A 14768-nucleotide genomic window follows, 5' to 3' on the forward strand; every position below is an offset into this window, starting at 1 on the left:
CTGCAGTTAACACCAAACATGTCGGTTTACCATTACTACGATTTTAGCAGCTAGACCTTGTGCGGTAGGTCATACTATCGCGTCATCACTGACGGACGTTGTATAACCTACCTATTCTTATTCTTATCTTATGATATCGTCGAACGTAAAGCAACATGTTGTACGACCGAGTCACCAAGGTTGATTGGAGTGCCGTGCTGGCTGAAAAATGCGTAGACGGGGCGGTTGAGCAATTGTACGCTTTATTGTACAGCTGTTTCGATGCATGCGTTCCCAAAAAGAGTCGTAGTAGGAAGGCTACCAGAGTATATCCAACCTGGTTCTGCGCAGACATAATCAAGGACCTAAAGAGGAAGGGTGATTTGCACAGGCAGTGGAAAGCCACCCGTGACTCATACGTATATGGTCTGTATTGCGAGCTTAGGGCTGATATAAAAAGAAGAGTTTCCGCAGCGTATGATGCCTACATCTATGATATTCAGCGACGCCTAAAAACGAACCCAAAATCCTTTTGGCAACATGTGTCGAACCTACGTAACAAGAGCGGATATGAGTCCAGTATTATTTGTGGGGACCGGATGTTCAGTGGACAAGCAGCGGCGGGGGCCTTTGCGGACTACTTCAGTAGTGTTTTCCTCTCCTGCGAGCCAAAGCTAAGTGCCGAATTAGCAGGAGCTATTGGCAGTGATCGTCACATAAGCATTTCTGGGTTTTCTGAGTGTGAGGTGGAACTCGGAGTTGATAAACTTAAACCGAAATGTGCGCTTGGACCGGACAATGTGCCCGCTTTTATAATTAAAGCCTTTAAATCCCAACTTTCGGGTCCTCTAGCCCATGTATTCAATCTAGCGCTCAAGTCTGGCACCTATCCTCATAGTTGGAAGACTTCGAGAGTGACACCAATCCTAAAGTCGGGTGAAAAGTCACGAGCCGAAAACTACCGTCCCATTGCCATCCTGAGCTCTTTCGCTAAGGTTTTCGAGAGTGTTTTGCACTCTAAACTGTACACTTTGGTGGATCCTTATTTAAGTGATGCGCAGCATGGGTTCAGAAAAGGCCGCTCTGTCAACACAAACCTTCTCTCGCTCGTCAACCACGTCTCCGATAAACTGGACGAAGGATGCCAAGTTGACGTTGCATACCTTGATTTCAGAAAAGCGTTTGACCAGGTTGACAACGATATCCTTTTAGAGAAGCTCTCCGCGATAGGTTTTGACCCATTACTCCTAAAATTATTTGCCAGCTACCTGAAAGATCGCAAACAATTCGTCAGGCTTGGTTGCTTCGACTCCGATCCGTACCCAACGAGATCTGGTGTTAGTCAGGGATCCTTGCTAGGGCCCTTTCTCTTCTCTATTATGGTGAATGATCTTTCGAGCTGTCTGGTTGATGGTAAACTTCTAATATATGCTGACGACATAAAAGTCGTGGTTGATATCAAAACCCCGTCAGATTGCCAATACATGCAGCGTAACCTGGATGCGATATATCGGTGGAGTGTTAAAAACCGCCTTTCTCTTAATGTGGCTAAGTGCCATGTCATGAGTTTCACTAGGGCTAAGCAAGGAATACTGTCGAACTACCTCATTGATTGCGAGTCTCTATCCCGCACCCATTCTATGAAGGACCTGGGGGTGCTCTTTGATCCAGGTCTTACTTTTCATGACCATATGCGGTCTCTGGTTACGGAAGGGTTTAAGCGCTTGGGGTTTGTTATACGTATCTGCAAAGACTTTACGCATGTAGGGGTCTTTAAAGTTTTGTACTCTGCTCTGGTACGATCCAAACTGGAAGCAAGCTCGTGCGTGTGGAGTCCTTACGAGACAACCTACATGCTAATGCTGGAGAAGGTTCAGAAACGTTTTCTGCGTACTCTCTTCAGGAAACTGTACGGGTACTATCCTTTTATGTATCCGACAGCCTACCTGCAGGGCACGCTAGGATACAACGCACTAGTGACGCGCAGACTGTTCGACCAGCTGATAACCGTGCTTCGTATCCTGCGTGGTTGCCTGGACTGCCCCGAGTTAGTTGGCGAGGCGTGTCGACTATTTGTCCCGGACGAGCGTACCCGGTTTCGTGCTGACCGGCTGCGTCTCTTCGCGGTCCCGCCTGCCCGCACGGTCTCGCGGCGCAACGCAACTCGCCCGTTTGCCGAGCGCTGAACACGCTCAATAAGCTCGGTGCTGTGCAACACTCCTGCGATTTGTTTGCGGACGGCTGGACGGTTATTGAGAAAGATTGTTTGAAAATATGCGAGTTACTAACCAAATGATTTAAATGTTTAAATTCGATCTATTGTATGACATGATCTGTATGTAATCGTTTTGTTTTATTTTTATTCTCTTTATTCATTTCTCATCTTAAGTTAGGTTATTTATAATATGAATATAAAAGTAAAATATAAAAACACTTACAAAACAATAAAAATTAATATAAACACATTATAAAAAACCTAACCTAGGGTGCCGCCAGCAGCGGGGCAGGGCCCAAGCTACCGGTGGTCAGGGCCGCAGAGAGAGGAACCGGCGGACTATCCGCGCCGTGTCCAAGATCACCGCCTTCTGCATCTGACCCTTGATCCAACCACCTAGCGAGAGTCTCTCAAGATGTTGGTCGAGACTCTTCGCTATTAGACCGTTCACTGAAACGACTATCGGGACAATGATCGTCGAATCAACATCCCACATGGCGGTTATCTCGTGAGCCAAGTCTAGGTACTTACTGGACTTGTCCTTCTCGGCTTTCACGAGATTCTCATCATGGGGGATGGTGATGTCAACGAGCACGGCCCGACGTTGCGATCGATCTATTATCACGATGTCAGGCTTATTTTTATTATTATTAGTATTATTTATAATTGAACTTAGGTATAAGAAATGTAATGACTTAGGCTAGTCCTGTAAAATTGCATTTTGCGTTAATAAATTGAAATTGAAATTGAACATTAGCCTTTGATATACCTTATCTCTTTGCAATAGGGTTAAGAATGAACCATCGTAGATTCGTAGAATGAGCAGTAGTTTCTTTTTGATGATCAGCTGTCCGGCCAATAGTTAAAGTTGCCCAGTGACTATTTTATAACCAATTTTTGAAGCGGTAATAAACTCACAGTAAGGCAAAGTTTATTTTCCCCACTATGCGGAGTTAGAGATTATTTTATTGATTTGTCTGAGAGAAAACTTAGACACGCACGTGGCCTCTTGTTAAGGTGCAGTACTTACCTGTTTACATTCAGGACCTTGTGTATAAACAGACCCGTTTGAAATTCACGCCATTGTACGAAAGTTCACGGAAAATTTAAATAATTTGTAAACATGCGTTATTACAGTGTTACCGAAACACGGAATAAAGACCCGTAACCAGAGTAACGACGCACCTGTGTACAGTCAGCAATATATTACTCTTCGAAGGCCGCAAAAATATGTGACAGGCTCTTATGGGTCTACAAATAAGATCGTGTCAGATATTTTTGCGGCCTTTGTTGTGTAATATATTATTGCAGGTGACTGTACTCGCTTGTGCCACTCGAGAACTGCTAAAGTAAAGTAAATATTGTTTATTGCACCACAAATTCAGAAACAGATTTACAATGTAAATGCAGGCGATATACTCGTACTTTAAGTTAAGGGGTATGTAAATCTACTCAGCCCTTAAAAATATTGTAATTTTAAATGATTTATAAAAAAAGTCATTGCCATAGTATGATATGTTAAGAAGAGTTGTATTCTAGCCAAAGTAAAACTGTACGACAATTACGACAAACTAGGGCGTGTCTCTATAGGGCGTCCTTGAGTCTAGGACGCCCACATAGAAACGAGATACAGTACAGTATTCACAGTTTCAATTGGACACTTTTCTGTTGGGTGTTACTCTGGTTAAGACTTGGTTCATGTATTTAGTCGCATTCATATTCATTTTTCACCCGACCCTCAAGGTCACAGCGATTGTTATAAGTTCACCGGTGAACCAATGTTCTATGGACTAGATAACTGCGTGGCAAAGCACATGGCCTGCTCAGCGTTCACGTTCGAGGCACGGTGTTACTCTGGTCGCGGCTTGCTTCTATTTAATATCGTCCCGTACCCGTAATAATACAAGCTTAATTTGCTTACTTTAGTTAGGTAGATCTGTGACTGTGCCACCATCTTATATCGGAGCAGCTAAGGTGTTCACATATATCTGAACAAAGTCTTGGCCGCTCCTATATATCTAATGCATGGCGACTGTATGATTGTTCCAGAATATTTGTTTATATATTTATTGAATCTAGGCTAGGGGTCATATTCTACCAGAGCTATAAGAGTATAGAAACCTGTATAGAATAGGGCCTGCGAGTGTTACCTCCCGCGACCGCGACCTCTCGCCCAGACGCCCTTTACTGTCACGTCCGCGCCTCACGGCCCTAGTCTACCTATACCTACTTCGTTTTTAGGGTTCCATAGTCCGTACTCGAAGACAAACGGAACCCTGTTAGGAGACTGCTGTCTGTCTGTCTGTCTGTCTGTCTGTCTGTTAGCGTATCTAAAGAACTTTAATGTGTTTTTCTATTGCCGCGATAACAAAGTAGTAAAAATTTATTAGAATCAAAAAATTAAAAGTGGGTTTTTTTGAGTTTAAAATAACCTGGCTTCTCTTAATAATACTTCTTTTCATTCCATGAAATTTCTCGCCCGCTTAGTAACATTTTCTGCCGACTGTACGAAAGAATGAATAGCCTCTTCTCTCAACCGTCTTCTTTTTCGTAAAAATATTATTTCCTTGCCAAGTAAAGCTTTTATCGAAAATATCAGTATTAAAAGAAACATTTCAATTTAGTTATTATCACTATCAACTATGCCACAGCACAGGTGTGAACGTTTACACGCTATTATAGTTGGATTAGGTGTCTCTGGTGTGGCTACCACCAGTTTGGCACTGACATAAACGATATCGAGAACGTAACTTACTTTCCATACATCTCGCTTGTACTCGCATATTAGTGCGAGCGAGATGTACAGAAAGTAAACTACGCAGACGTTAGCAATTATGTCAGACATGTACAGTACCTACTAACAACAACACGAGTACTAAGAAACATGACATATCGCCGTGTCCTCATACGGAGGCGACACGTGGTGTATTGTAATTGTCAGACCGTTGCAGCAGATGTTTACTTGCAGCAGTACGAGACGAGAGTATGCTCCCAGTCGCGTGGTAACTTCATTACACGTGATCTTTGTGTCGTCAAGTTCACACGTTATACTTGTGACCGGGGCTAGATTCGTGATAATTATGGGGAAAAGGAAGAGGTCTAGGTCAAAGGAAAGTGATTGTAATGATATCCTAAGGAAAATCGGATTAAGGGATTCTTAAGTATAAGGGTTTATTATGTATAGTGAGGGGTCCCCAACATAGAACTAAGTAGATTACCACTGGCTAAGTGTCTAATCAAATCTGAGGGATTGATCATCTTATTCTACAGATATCTAAGAAATAGCAAGTCAAATTGGTATGTTTGACGCACTGCCACTATAACTCCAAAGACTTATTTACACGGTGCGGGTTTCGTTATATTACAGTATTTGATAAATCGATTCGAATGGTTTGTCTGGACCTTCAGTCTGTCTTTTTGAAGTAATTAGTACCTACTGTAGCTTCCTGTAACCTCATGCTTGTTCTATGACAAGCATGAGGTTGCTTTCTCGGGCGCGACTCCATACATCTAATAGCTCAACTTCAAGTATGGTCTCGCGCGCGAGAATAGAAAATAACAATTCATAAGTTTAGTATAGGTAACCTAAGTGTTTTAGCCAGGTGACTAGGTATGTTTCAAACCGATCGTGATAACCTCTGCGTCCTCACGAAAGGGCAAGCCGTTTCTATCGCACTGGCTATCGCCCTTATTTCGGGACAAATCCATAACCGTGGGTATCGGCGGTGTGACAGATCGGCCCACGTACGACGGGTATCGGCGGTGTGACAGATCGGCCCACGTACCACGTGAAATGTATTGGCTACGCAGTGTACGGTGACGCAATACTGACGCAGGTAGTGCGTTATCTCCTATGTGCTAGGTACAAGATGAAATTTAGAATGAGAAGAATTAAAAAAAGTCGTGTGTGTCAATTTGTCTTTGCGCTAAGGCTGCATTTCCTCCTGACGTGAGATGTATTAGGACCCGTAGCGATGTATCTATTTGTTGAGTACCAATAGAATCACTTCATTAATATATCCTCGTTCAGTGCATTAATATTCTATTGGTTGTTAATAAACACATCCCTCGCTACGCATCCTCGCACATCTCTCGTGGAAACGCAGCCTTAGACATGCAGTTTTTTAAGACGCAAGTATTCAGGGTTCTCAAGGGTGGGAAAGGCATTAACTGGTTTATCCGATATTGCTTCCGTCCGTAGGCGTCGGTGAGCGCTTCCCACCAGGCGGTTCGTCTGCTCGTAATTATAAATCTAAGAGAGGATAAGCTTCGCATGGGATTTTTTTTATATACATTCAACAGAGATTAATTCAATGGCAACTCACAAAAATTATAATTCGTCAAACGGTGTAGGCTGTTGGCCATGCATACATTTTGGTACAAACTATTATACACTCGGCAGTCAAAATGACACAACATGTCGACATATCGAATTTTTACGTTATATTTATATCATTTTGAACCATCCATCCATCGTCGCTACCTTCTGGACCCTCACAGTCTGAAAACATCGACACGAATAAAAGGAGAAAAGATATGAATTCACCAAAATCTATTTCTTATAATTTCCTGCTGTGTAAGTTTATATTGTTAATAATATAACGGTTTTTGTATGATTGCAGATCGGCATCAACCCCGGGTTGTTCGCGGCGTACAAGGGGCACCACTACGCCGGCCCCGGCAACCACTTCTGGAAGTGTCTCTATCTCTCCGGGTTGACTCGGGAACAGATGAGCGCCGACGAGGACTACAAGGTACTGTCCCTTCGTTGGGTCGTCACACGGTATTACCCACTACTAGGTATACCCCGGCAACCATTTCTGGAAGTGTCTATATCTCTGTCTGTGCCTATCTGGGCTGACTCGGGAACAGACAGCTTTTCATTCCTCCTAAACCATTTTATTCATTGTTATTAAATGCATAAACGTTTAGGTTTTCATTCGAAGAGTAATACAATGTTTCGTTACAGTTGTTGAACTTCGGTATCGGGTTCACGAACATGGTGGGGCGCGCGACCAAGGGGTCCGCCGACCTCACGCGGCGGGAGATCAAGGAGGGCTCTGCAGCTTTACTGGATAAACTGCGCGCCTTCCGCCCTAAGGTACACTCCACCTATCTAATTACTACAATATAGCCAATACAATACAATATAGAGCCAATCGCCGATCAGTTTATAATAATAAAATGACATCAAATCTCTCCAAACGGTTGGATCTACGTGTTGGATCCATATCCCCACGCACGCCTTATAAATGACCGGGCTCGAAAGACCCGAGAGTTTTAAAACGAACATAAAAATAATAAAAAAATATACCTAAGTAAACTTCGATATACGGTTGATATAATGGGACCAACGGCTCGGTTGACCTGCCGCCACGTGCTTTCTGTCCTAAAGCCGTACGTTTATTCATCTTCACGCATCACATCTACAACGTCATGAGTGTCTGCAGCATACTCGTATGGGTAACGGGGCCAGGGGCTACTCGGCCCTAGGCGACGAGCTCGTGCAGCTTGTGCCTTGAGGTACCGTTTAAAACATCTGCGTCATATAGCCCCACGTAGAAGCGCGCGTAGAGACGGAAGAAACAATTAAACATATTCAATTAGATTGTTAGCAAAAACAACTCACTTAAAGCAGGTGGATTCATTATGAAGTCACTAAATGAGTCCCGATACTAAACAAATATGGGCATTTTCACTTAATTGAACACCTTTACTTTAACGGCCGGTTAGCAATCGTTACAAAACTGCCGGTCAATGTCAAATCCCATACATTTTGTCAGGAATGTAACGGTTAGACGTTACTGAAACACGACTTTAAGTCGCGCTTTAAAGTACAAGTTAAATGAAAATGCCCATAATACATATTTGATGTTTTACAAAGAGTTGACTTAGCGCCACCTGCACCATCCCACTAACCCGGGGTTAAGCGGTTAAACCGTTAAACCAGTGTCAAATTGTACTGGTAACCATGGTAACTCCAGGTTTAACCGGTTAACCCCGAGTTAGTGGAATGGTGCAAGTGGCTCTAGGTTAGTTCACTATAGTATAGTATTGTATTGTCTGGCTTGTGAATGTGTGCGTGTGTGGTTGTAGGTGGCGGTGTTCAACGGCAAGCTGATCTACGAGGTGTTCTCGGGCAAGAAGGACTTCTGCTTCGGCAAGCAGCCCGACACCATCGCCGGCACCAACACGGTAACACAACCTTTGATCAAACATTAATGTGGTTTATTCTTTACTATACACAAGTAACACTTTGTAAAAAGTAGGTTTTACGAAAAAAAAATGTAAAAATCAATTTTAAGTGACAAGTTTACCAATAAGATTTATTTTTTATGTACAGATACATTAAAAAATTAAAAAAAAAAACAAAACAAAAAAAATTTTTTTTGGCGAAATTGACCTAAACTCATATTACATTTTTTCCTTCTTTTGACCTCAGAAATGCGTGGTTAAAATTATTCGGTTTCCTCATGTTACACCGTGTATACTTACTTACTTGGCTGACGCGATCACCCAAAATGAGTCTTGGCTTCCAACACAAGAGCACGCCACTTTGCTCGGTCCAGAGCGGTATCACGCCAGCCTTCGCCGACGCCGAGCTCACGGAGATCTGCCTCCACTCTATCTGCCCAACGATGTTTAGGATGACCAACAGGACGGCGTCCGTTAGTCGACCCAAGTAGGCTCTCCTTCTTTAATCTAGACATGGCATATTAATATTTCAATACGCTTATGAATATCAAACAGGAAAACTACCGACGGTTCTATTCTAATTCTGACCCGGGAAGATACCATGTATATCAACGCAGGAAATTCACTGCGACTGTGAAGCAAGCAAGCTTGTAACTTTGTTTGTCGGCGTTTTGGCTCGACTAGAGGGGACGCGACCAAAACATAAACTAAGAGATACGCAGTGCAGGGCTCGTGCACTGCGTGGCTCGTAACCTGTCATTGTTCTCCGCAGTACATGTGGGTGATGCCGTCGTCTTCGGCACGCTGCGCGCAACTCCCTAGAGCGGCCGACAAAGTACCCTTCTACGCGGCGCTCAAGAAGTTCCGCGACTACCTCAACGGCCTCGTGCCTCACATCGACGAGGCCGAGCTCATCTTCCCCGACAACACCTCCCGCCGCCCGCAGGAGGAGATGGAAATACGCAGGTATCTGACATGACGTGAGGCCTAATGGAGCGGAAACCACAACGGCGCGCGGCCTCCTTCTCCACATTCATTTGATCGACGAGGCCTAGCTTATTTTGAAATAATGATTTATTAGACGGATAATATTAGAATTTGTTTGAGAAAAACGCTGGTACTTGTTATTTAATGTTTTAACATGTTTATTGAATAGTTAAGATATTTCACTAATAACACGTATTAGCTCGTACTGATAGAAATTAAAAAAAAATTGTAAGTATGAAAAATTTGTAGCTTTTGAGGTATATCTTATTTTTATTGAGATTTTAATAATTCAGTAACACATATTTTTATTGAAATAGGTACCATCGCTCACAGTGTTAAGGGGTCATCCATTAATTACGTCACACGAATTTCTAAGTTTTTGGACCCCTCCCCCCCTCCTTGTCACACTTGGTCACATTTGGCAAACCCCTCCCCCCTGGTGTGACGTCACATTTTCTCAACGAAATCGGCAAATCGAATTAAGTGTTACCATTAATATATTATAAAAATATTTTTGACAAACTAAATATTAGTAATTTTATAACGGAAAACTGATAAGGTAAGAAAATTATATGAATAAAAACGATTATCGTTCCAAAAACTTGTTATTTATTTCACTGTATAGCGGATAAAGTAATCTAAATAAATTTCGGTTACTGATGAAGTTAAAGTGACGTCACAAAGTTTGTGACTCCCCCCTCCCCCTTGTCACAACATGTCACATTATCTTGACCCCCTCCCTCCCCCTAAACGTGTGATGTAATTAATGGATGACCCCTAACTGTACATCGGCGGATCTTATGCCTATTGTAATAAGGTCCACCAATGTACAGTTAGGAGTGCTGCTGTTTGTACATTTTTAGTAAATATAAATAGAGGTGTAGGTAAATTCGTTTATTTTCGCACTATTTAAATTATATTTATAAGATGATTTCACTTTTGTTGATATGCATTGGATGAAAGAATAACTTCATGTGTTGCTCTGTAAACAAAGATTTATTTTTAATACTACAAGGTTTAATGTTAACCTACATTGTATGTACTAGTACTAACAATACCGACCTGTAAACAAAGAAACGACATTTAAAGTTTATTCCTGCTTTAGAAACTCCTTTCTCAATAACAAATAACAATTATAACGGCGATTATTTAAAGCGGCATTGCAATCTACATAACCTCACTTCCCACCTTTGACGTATGACATGACATTGACAGGTCAAAGTAAAGTGTGGCCACATTAAAAAAAGTAAACGATAACGTTTATTTTCTGACATATTTATTTATGTAACTTTTACTACAAAATAAAAAATGTTTACAATATACGAGGCGAATTTAATTCTGTGTGTAAGGCATTATATCGGTCCACGCATTAAAACAAGTATCGGCGTTACTCGTAGGAGCGTAGCACAAGCCTTTCCCCGATGCACCGAATTTGACAGAAAAAAAAACTATACACAAAGAAACGCTTGCAGACTGACGATGGAGCCCGAGCCCGGGGACACCATCATCCTGGAGGACGGCACCGAGGTGCCGCTGAAGAAGAAGCGCGGCCGCCCCAAGAAGATCAAGCTCGAGAACGGCGAGGTGGCGCCGCCCACCCCCCGCCAGCCCCGCCAGCCGCGCCAGCCGCAGCCGCTCGACCCCAACGGCGACCAGCCGCCCAAGAAGAAGAGGGGCCGCCCCAAGAAGATCAGGTCCGACACATATCAACTTCTAAATTAAACTGATTTTATTACAGTTTAACTTACGTTTTTTCAGTCACTCGAATTAACTTACTAAACTTAGCTTAAGATTTGCTGGAGTAAAAAAAGATGTATAAAGCTCTCCAAGCGTCACAATGAAATGAAATGAAGTCTGAGAAAAAATGTCGCCCCGAGTTTGCCAAGTACGCAGTCGGCGGCAGCTTGTTTCCATACTTCTGGCCTGAGGCGTCCATGATGTCTTTCCACATCCACATTTCCACGCACCAATGTAATATTTGTCACCAGGCCCGAGGAGCAACAGTTCCTGCTGCAGCAGCAGCAGCAACAACAACAGCAGCAGCAGCAACAGGTTAGTGATGTTGTGTTGTCAGAGAGTGCCTGTCACGAACATCCTCCCAAGTCCCGGAATCATTTCTGCAGTTTTGAATTTGGAACCTTGTATTCCGATATAGTTCAAAATTCTATTTGATTTTGTCAGTCCTTTTAAACAGGGACATCTGGACTTCGGAGGATGCGGAATAAGTAACCTGACCGAATGAGGATAAATGCGCAATCGTTTGGATTTAATTATCTGTGTGAACAAGTTTGAGGTTCGATATTAAAAAAGAACAATCCCTCCTCCTCCTCCCCTGTTCTTGGTCGACAACCTGTCTGGCCTAGTCCGAAGTACCTCTGCCTATGAAGCTGATGGTCCTGGGTTCGAATCCCGGTAATGGCTTTTATTTGTATGATAAGTATGAATACTTGTTCCGGGGTCATGTGTGTCATGGAGCCTCACAGCGTCATTTAGGATATCAACTGTCAAATTCGAAGCACAAATTAGATTAGACCCGTTTTTAACCCCTTAACGGGATGAATTTTCAAAAACGCTGTAACCTGTACGAATATGATGGCCGTATTTGTCCACGTGACAGCGTGGTAAAGAGAGTTCCTATCTCATTAAATCGCGTGGTGTTAAAAAGTAGCACTTATTTTATTACGTGGATAAAGACATCCATAATACGCCTGCAGGTGTGTCAAATTTCAACTTTTTAGCTCTTGTAGTTTCGGCTTTCCGTTGATGAATCAATCAGTCAGGACACACGCATTTATGTTTATAGATTGATATATTAAAGATTCCCTCCCCGTCTTCTTTATTAAGTCTCTTAATAAATATAATAAAGCAAAATTGTGTTTTTTTTTTCATAAAACAAACGCTTTTTTACTCAAAATACAAAATGTGAATGTTCACACGTGAGATTATTGGTCGAGACAAATCTCACGACATCCCACCAGGGTCCGGGTACAATGAACGGACACCCCCTTGCCTCTAGGACAAAAGCGACCGTGACAGAGTGTAACGGCACTTGTCTGTTTGTAGGTGCATGATATGTTAAAGGAATGTTTGCCCTGGCAGGGGCAGGGGCAGACGCAGACGCAGGGACAGGGCCTGCTGCCGCAGCTGGCGGGCGCGCTGCACGAGCAGTTCCCCGCCGCGCCCCCCGGGCCCGCGCCGCAGAACCCCGACATGGACATGATGGCCGAGTACCCGCCCTACTTCCAGCACGGTAACCTTTTACTTCATCTGCAACAGGAACATAATACGAGTTCTTAAAATTCGAGGGTCGAAGTTACAGAACGGGGTAGAGAATTTTAAGACCTAATTATGTACTGTTGCACACTATATTTTTTTCATGACAGCCGCAGATACCTACTAAATTAGTATTTTATACAATCGTGATATAACGAAGCTTGCCGAGTTGCCTAAGTGAGGTACGAGATTGAAAAGCTTGATTATATCACTATTGTATACAAGTATTGTATGTACATGAGTAAATAGCCTGTTGTGCGAGAGACCGCCAAGCAAAAGTGGCAATGGATCAAGTATAAGAGTCAAGTGTAGTCATTATTGCGTGCACGGTTCTCAACTGGCCTCTGCCGAGAAATAAATACAGATCAGCGTCGCGAGCATTTATCGCGGCTCTCCGTTGAACAAGAGCTGAAAGCCATTTAGATGATATAAGTATTCCAAATGTAGTAATGTTAGAATTGCTGCTGGAGATCAAGATACGTGGCTGGATTTCGTGAAGGCTTTTTTTACCACAGGGGTATAATTCCTATGAATGAATGTTGGACATATTAATTTTAAATTTGTTAAATCGTGTCACCTTATAGGCTTCAATCTCCGGGGGATGAACGTACATACGTTTCGTGCAGCAGCAGGAGCGTCACATTGCCATAACACAGCTCGCAGCGTATTTATTTTCACCAACCGGAGACTTCATACTACGTACCCTACAGATCGTAAACAGCAATTTAACGTGTTTGTATCGTTATCAGGGGGCAACATGGAGTCCGGGATGGAAGTGTCAGCGCCGCTCGGTCTGGCGCGCTACTCGTCGCCGGGCCCGGGCGGGGCGGGGCCGGGGTCCGGTACCGGTCCGGGCCCGGGCGGCGGCGGCGGGTTCCCGGCGGCATCGCCGCGCGGCGTATACGCGTCGCCGCGCTCCGCCGGCTACTCGCCGGGGCCGCAGCGGCCGCAGGGCACGCCGCAGCCGCAGGTGACCGCCCAACACACGCCAACACGATACTGGACGACAGGCCTTTCCATACAAGCGTAGTCCCTCATTTTCCTCGCTATTATAAGTTAGAATCTGATCAAACGAAATTAAAAAGTAAATCGCCCAAATCGTATCGGCCCAAGTTTTCATAGATATTTAAATCCGCTACGACTACTCTACTCTGTATTATTGAACGTTATATCCTGTCCCGGCAGTACCCGTCATCGCCGGCGGCGTTCTCCGCGCCGTCGCCGCCGCGCAACAACCCATACGGGTCGCCGGCGCGGGGCGGCGTGGTGGCTGCGGGCTACCCGGGCCGCAGCCCGCTGTACGCCGCCAGCCCCGCGCCCTACAGCCACGCCGCCGGCTCCCCGCACCTGCGCCTCGAGGACGGCTACGACCACCGCCAGCCCGAGCCGCAGTCGCAGGTACTGATGTCTACCGACGCACGGAGTGCACGCCCTGTCGCGTGCACTTTCGGCACTGACGTAGTTTTGATACTGAATAAAATTACTTGTTTAGTTCGACTCATTTCACTCTTTCCACGTTTAGGTATAGTCGGAAAAAGAAGCTTCACTCCCGATATTGACTAGTTGTATTTGTCCACAGACCCCGCGACCGTACTCGCGCTCGCCCGCGCCGCTCGCCGCGGGCGCCGCCTTCCCCGCGGCCTCCCCCGCCGCGCACTCCTACACCCCCTCCCCCGCGCACACCCCCTACAGCCAGCACTCCTCCCCCGCGCCGCGTACTCCCAACGCCGCTTACCCCTCGCACCCCTCCCCCGCGCCGCTCCCGCCATTACCGCACCGTTCCACGGGCAGCGCTGGATCGTTCGCCGGGGAGTTATCCAGCGATATCGGTGCGGCGATATCTTCGCCGAACGCCTCACCGGGACTCACGTTGGATTTCGAGCCGCCGCATGCCGGGGAGAGTCGCGAACGGGAGCGATCGCCGCTCGGATCTACTGACATGCATCCGGGCAGCGGCAGTGATGAGTCGCTACAGGATTATAATAAGGTTGGTTCGCTGAAACACGCATTATGGTATTTATTTTTCATATGCTAAATGTTTTACAGAATTTTGGTATACGATAAAAACTAGACTTTACTAGAAGATCACCGGGCAAGTAATTCAGCAATCGTTCTACGA

General features: G+C 44.6%; 1 protein-coding gene across 4 annotated transcripts in view; it reads left to right on the forward strand.

Moving 5' to 3' along the window:
- The window catches only part of LOC134801412 (trithorax group protein osa), a 65864-nt gene that overhangs the window by 41263 nt on the left and 9833 nt on the right, over positions 1–14768 (forward strand). For all 4 annotated transcript variants that reach the window (XM_063773950.1, XM_063773951.1, XM_063773953.1 and 1 more), the window contains exons 4-13: positions 6817–6948; positions 7164–7295; positions 8291–8389; positions 9162–9355; positions 10849–11070; positions 11365–11428; positions 12476–12626; positions 13399–13619; positions 13835–14047; positions 14229–14636. In XM_063773950.1, coding sequence (XP_063630020.1) covers positions 6817–6948; positions 7164–7295; positions 8291–8389; positions 9162–9355; positions 10849–11070; positions 11365–11428; positions 12476–12626; positions 13399–13619; positions 13835–14047; positions 14229–14636 — 1836 coding nt within the window. The remainder of the gene's footprint in view (positions 1–6816; positions 6949–7163; positions 7296–8290; positions 8390–9161; positions 9356–10848; positions 11071–11364; positions 11429–12475; positions 12627–13398; positions 13620–13834; positions 14048–14228; positions 14637–14768) is intronic.

Source organism: Cydia splendana, chromosome 22, assembly GCF_910591565.1.
Source record: "Cydia splendana chromosome 22, ilCydSple1.2, whole genome shotgun sequence".
Classification (NCBI taxonomy): Eukaryota; Metazoa; Arthropoda; class Insecta; order Lepidoptera; family Tortricidae; genus Cydia; species Cydia splendana.